General features: G+C 38.6%; 1 protein-coding gene across 1 annotated transcript in view; it reads right to left on the reverse strand.

Annotated features, from left to right (window-relative positions):
* LOC119407874 (60S ribosomal protein L5) overlaps positions 1-6,362 on the reverse strand; it is an 8,277-nt gene continuing 1,915 nt past the window's right edge. The window contains exons 4-8 of the mRNA XM_037674702.1: positions 5,755-5,889; positions 5,461-5,663; positions 527-704; positions 323-411; positions 1-159 (exon numbers count right to left, since the gene is read on the reverse strand). Coding sequence (XP_037530630.1) covers positions 60-159; positions 323-411; positions 527-704; positions 5,461-5,663; positions 5,755-5,889 — 705 coding nt within the window. The 3' untranslated portion in view covers positions 1-59. The remainder of the gene's footprint in view (positions 160-322; positions 412-526; positions 705-5,460; positions 5,664-5,754; positions 5,890-6,362) is intronic.

The raw sequence follows: 6,362 nt of genomic DNA on the forward strand, positions 1-6,362 counted from the left end.
CCGACTCCTTTTCATATTTATTTAGAACAAATCGCTGCGTTTGGAACAAAGTAGACATCTTATTCATCAGCCTCCTGTTCCTGAGCTCGAAGGAAGCTGGCCTTCTTCTGGGCGACTCGGTCTTTCCTCTGAGCCAGAGAGAGCTTGGCCCGGTTCCACCTTCAGTCACAGAACATAGTTACCATTTTAATAGAATTACAATAAATCAAAGCTGCTGTGAGAAAGTACTTCTAACAGAGTGAAATGATCTTAGACCATATTGGACTGGATTCCACCTCCCTTCAGATTTAAACAACTCGGACTCATTCAAATCATTTCTCACCTCTTCTTCTTGACTTCTTTGGGAGGCTTCTTTTCATGAACAGGGTTTGCACGAATATCGGCATGAGCCTTTTTGTACATTGCCTCAATCTGAAAAAAAGATGAACGTAAACTTTCCAACAGACGTTAAACATAACCAAGGGAACTAATGGTTGGTCCAGCGTAGTGTTGGAAGAAAAACTGAACAAATCCACAAATAACTTGCCGATTCTGGGTTGACTCCGTTTTTGATGAAGCGGGAGAATTGCCTTTTGTAAGCCTCCTCGTCCTCCTCCATCAAAAGGCTCATGTACTCGGACACGTTGATGCCCATGATGTGCTTACGGTGGACCTCTGCGTTGAACTCCTTGCTCTCTGCATCATACCCAGGGAAGCGCTTGGTGCTGGAAAGAAGAAAAAAAAAAACAATTTAATTAGGACCAAGATGTTTATAGAGTATTTTTACGGTATTGTTTTATATAAAAATGGTTGAATACATTTTGAAAAATGGCACTTTTTAACAGCAGTGTTCCCTGACTGCACGAGCTTGAATCTTATAATCCCTGAGTGAGACGAAGTGGTTTTAAAAGAGAAACCGTCACTGTTATATTATGAGCAAAAATCGATTTTTGGCTTTAAAAATGGCACATTTAAGTTTCCATGCTATATTTTTGAATATAACAGTTATATAATAGCCAAAAAGTAAAATTAATATACGTTTTCAGTGATAACCTTCAGGAGTCTTGCCACTTTAATCACAATTGTTGGGTTCGACACTTTCCATTTATGACCCTTTTGGTCACTACAAGTTCTTGGACACGTGATGGTTCAGGCAAATTAGACAAACATGATCAACAGACTTGACGCAAAAAGCACAATTTTGTTTTTTTTGGAAATAAATAAATAAAAAGGTAAACTGAGACAAACTTTTGCTACAATGTGGAGGAAACAAATAATCGTCTTTAGATGTTAATCTGTTAAATGTTGAAGAACTGAAACAGCGACTCCTGTAAAAACACGCCAACGGGCTGCGCTTTCGCTCCTGCGTCAATGATCAGTTTTTGCTACGACGCTGTTACTTTTCTCCATGTTTCTGTCCTGCTGCTCAGTTTTTGATAGGGTTCAAGTGAGCACTGCGTGGCAGCAGCCCTAAAGGGGAAAAAATCCATAAAGTCGCTTCGCCGTATACGTCGCATCTATTATGCGTCACCGCTGACGGGTAACGTTTGTTATGTGACAATCCAAAAATGTGGGCAAGTGTGCCAAAAAAAAAAAAAAAATAAATAAATCGATGGGCTGCCAAATGGCGGCCGTGGGAGCATGCACGGGAGGACTTTAACAATAATTTAACAAGCTTAGTAGCAGTTGCAGGTAACCTCGGACATGTGGAAATCAAGCTCAGCGATACTAACGGGAATGAGCGAAAGGTGAAGTCCACCCTGGACAAGTTAGTGGGACCAACACACAGTCTAGACAGAAACTATGCACCCTCATCCACTGGAAACTTGCTTAAATTAACCAGCATGCATGTTTTTACCATACCATTTTATTTATAGAGCACTTAAAACAGCGACAAGGCCAACCAAAGTGCTGCACAGACAGAACAACAGGTAACACACCAAGCAAAATAAAAAATGAGGTAAATCAGAATATAGACATAAAAACGATGCAGATAATGACGACTAACCAGTGTGGAGCATACAGGATCAAAACACAGATCATCTGGTGTTGAAAGCTACTGAATAGTAGTGAGTTTTTAAACGGGACTTGAAAACCAAGAGGGAGGAGGCCTGTCTGACAAGCAGAGGTTTTTGGACTGTGGGAGGAAACCCAAGTACTCTGGTAACATCATTCTGCACAGGGAGGCCAAGCACCCAGAAAGATTCGTGGTGAGATTTTAACCTGTGATCTTTAAAGGTGCAACTTCACGGCTCCACCATACTTGATGCATGATTTAGAAATGTTAATATGTTCTGTGGTTGAACTGTAAATGTCAATGCATGCTGCTGAAAATCAGAGAAAAAATACTTCCAGTGGATGTTGAGAAGAATCAGAGGTTATTATACCCATAAAAAACTCAGGCACAGTTTTCACTGACTATTCAATTAACAAGGTGGGAAGAAAATGATGCATAACTCAAATCAAGCAGCTCTGGTCCTGCACAATAGACTATTCTTATTCCAAACTCCTTAAGCTTTTCTTGTAAAACAAAGAATAAAGTGGGAGAAACTCTGATGCAGCTGCAGCTCAAAGGTTAACTGTTTTTTTTCATATTATACTAAAACTTAGACAAGTTATACAACAAACTTAATTTGTCTTTTTAACAGACTGAAGAGGCCAGATGAGACATCACCTGGAGCCAGTTCTAAATGAAACAATTTAGATGGTTTATAAATTACAGTTCAGAAGGGAGTTTTTCCTTTCCACTGTTGCCACTGTGCTTGCTCAGGATGGGAGACTGCAACAAAGCTAAGATTCAACGTGTCTGCTGGATTCCTTAGATAGAGAACTTTACTAATTGTTTTTTATGTATGTGAATGTTCCTGTAAAGTGCCCTGAGACAACTTTGTTGTGATTTGGTGTTATATAAATAAACTGAATAGAAGAGTTTTTGTGCAGGTTTGCACAGGTTTTGAAATTATGTTAAATATTTACCAAATATGAATCAATATGGTTGAAGTCTATATTTCATATTAGGTTAAGTTTTGAAAATATAAATGTTAAAGAAATATGGTAAAAAAAAAAGTGAAGTCTTTATTTTATTTTCAGTTAAAGTTTAGTATACTATGGTAGGTTGAAGTCTGTTTACTTTTGTATTTATATATTTTGAATTATTTGTCAGTGATGGACTGGAGACCTGTCCAGGTGTCCCCCACCTCACGCACAGTGATGGCTGATATGGGCACCAGTGATACCCTTGACCCGAAAAGGAAGAAGTGGGTAAAGATAATGGATGATGGATGAATTATTTGTTCCTAGATTTTTTTTTTTTTTTAAGAAAAATCCAGGCAGCTAACCTATTACTGATAATTTAAGTTACAGGATGTTATGTACTCCTATATTTGTTCCCATTTTTAAATATAAAATTATGCAAAAAGATTTGATACACTAAAGAACCTAAAGTCATTGTTTTCAATAAATGTTGTATTTGTTTACATTGTTGTTGTTTAATATTTTCATTTTGTCAAATAAATAACAAACAAAATTTATGACCATTTCAATAGAAAAAATAAGTTTCTGAATCAAATTTTTTTTGGATTTTTGAATCAAATAGTAACGCCAAAAATCGTAACTGAATCACCAGACAGATTCACACCCCTACTGCTAAGATGAGCAAAGTGGGTAAAATGTATACCTTGTTGAACAGCCTGTTAATCAAACAAACAGATGGAAGTAATTGCCATATTTAGTTAATAGTAGTGTTGGGAATATTTACCCATTCGATTGCAATTCACAGGGCTGCAACATGACTATAACACTGTGCTTTTTTTATTTTTTCAATCAACTCCTTCACATTACTATTTTTAGAGCAAAGTATTAGTGTCCTTCCAATGAATTTACTTCTAGTTGTACATCTCACTCAACCATCTTGTACACATGTACGTTTTGTGCAAGCCAGATGTTGAACTTCCATGAGTTGAACCCATGTGTACCACAAAATTTATATGAACTTGAACAAAATCATTTTTGACATTAGATAATGTATTCAGAATTGTTCATGTTTTGTGGTGCATCTAAAAATCGCTTTCATCCTCGCCTCTAGTCAACCCCCCCACCCCCAAAAGAGACTAGCAGTATTTTATTTGACTTCTCTAAAGTTTATTGATATCATGGAGTAAGACCAGTGTGAGTTTCTCTCCCTAACAGCTACTGGCTGATCAGTGAAAAGAACAAGTCCTCTGTAACCCACTACTGAACAGAATAGAGGTGTCACACGTTTACACCATTCAACTAGGAAAAATAAACGTTTATGTCATTCACCTTGCACTATAACACTGACACTCTGCAAACAATCTTGAAAGTTATTTTTCTACTTCGTAAAGAGCTCGTTACTGTCATCAGTATGTGACTAATCAACACTTGACCCATAAAAACTGGCAACAATTTGTCACCATGGGCACCACAAAAAGTTAAATGTCCCATCTAATCAACAGCACTGCGCTCACATCCAAATGGTAAACGGACTGTACTTGTATAACACCTTTCTATCTAATCAAGATACTCAAAGCTCTTTACAACAATCTGTGCCTCATTTACCTCCACACACATTCATACAGCTCTCTACTACATAAAGATAACTCTGAATCTGTAGAGACCAATCAGTGCTTTAGATCACATTCATACACTGATGAGACACACACTGGAGGCAGTGAGGGGTTCAGTGCCTTGCCCAGGGACACTTCAGCATGTGACTGCTGATGGAATTGAACCTCCCAACTCTCCCATTGGAGGACGACAGCTCTAACCACTCAGCCACAGCTGCTCCTGCATCCATCTTAATTTAATCTGACAATATGATCATAGTAAAACATCTCCCCTACAGTTTTGTTCGATTACGTAAAGATGGTGGGACAGAACACAATAAGTTGCAATGAAGAATTTAATAGTGAAATGGTTTTTAAATCACGTTAGGTGCGCCATTTATTTAGGTTGAAGACAAATTACTCACAAAAGTTAATCATTCAAAAGCAGCAAAATAACCACAAGATGCAACACTGATCACACTTGCTACTTTACATTTACCGATACCCATCCCTGATAGTACAAAAGTACGAGCTGAGCACTTTGTAGCAATGCAGGAAATTATTGATGGAATGATTTACTGCCCACTACAAAAAGTAAAGTAGTGGAGCTAATCTTTAAGAATGTGACCAGCAGTTATCAAGGCTCATACTTTGAAATGGGTCCAGATGTTTTAAGTCAAGACAAAGCTCAGAGCAGTTCAAATAAATTCAGCTTTAATTGATTAGATTGATTAGAGGTGAGATTTGCCAAGAAGCTAATGTCATGACAAAGATGCTTTGAACATCTGAGGATTGAGCTATAGTGAAATTTTTGTGTTTTGAAATGGCCCAATCTTTCTTAAGCTGATAACATCGTCGTTAATGCACAATCTCAGTGTCACACTTCATCACGTTCATGTCTGGTGTGAAAGGTCACCTGTGTGGGATGGACAGGCCTCCATCCACCGCCCCCTTCAGAGCACCGAACACCTTGTTGCCAGTGGTGGTTCTAGCGAGCCCAGCATCCAGGTAGCAGGTGAAAGCGCCTGGCTGGCCGTCGATGCTCTCCACGTTGAACTCGTCACCCGTCACCTCCACCTGGCCTTCATACACCTTATCCAGGCCAAACTTGTTCAGAAGCTGTGGACAGAAATCAGATGGGGTAAAGTTATGTAGAACTGTGCCCATTACTCAACACATCCATCTTTTTATGAACAAGATGTATACGTACTCTGCGGGCCAGCAACAGACCAGTGCAGTAAGCTGCTGCGTAGTTTGTCAGACCCACAGTGATTCCGTATTTTGGTAGCTCGTGTGAGTAGGCAGCGCACACGATCATGTCACCCTCAATTTTGGCATAGGCAATCTGTAACACAACAAGCAGAATGGAAACCGTCAACTTCTGTGAACAAGAGAACTTATCGTTTTGAACTTACCTGATTTAGAATAAACATACCATCAAATTATAATTATATGATACAAGTTGTTGCTTTGGCTGCTAGTGGCCAAACATTCATAGTTTCATCCAATTAAGCCATTTGAAATGGCTGGAATTTTGAACGGGTTCATTTTTGTGCTAAATATTTTTTCACAGAATAATTCAGTTGTCATGGGGGTCTTAAACCCGTCTTAAAAGCCTTAAGAGCTGTAGTTTGTCATCTGCATGGGAGCGCTCTTCAGACAGAAAACATCTTTCCAAACATCTGGGTCTAAAATGTACATTGTTGCTAAAAGTTTTAAAAACTGGTCCTAATTTGTCATTCCAAGTGTACTACAAAGAAATCATAAATACAAGGTCAGCTACCAAAGGTGGGTATAATGCGCATGGCATAAAAGCGA

Source organism: Nematolebias whitei, chromosome 3 (genome assembly GCF_014905685.2).
Source record: "Nematolebias whitei isolate Nwh7 chromosome 3, NemWhi1, whole genome shotgun sequence".
NCBI classification, from domain to species: Eukaryota; Metazoa; Chordata; class Actinopteri; order Cyprinodontiformes; family Rivulidae; genus Nematolebias; species Nematolebias whitei.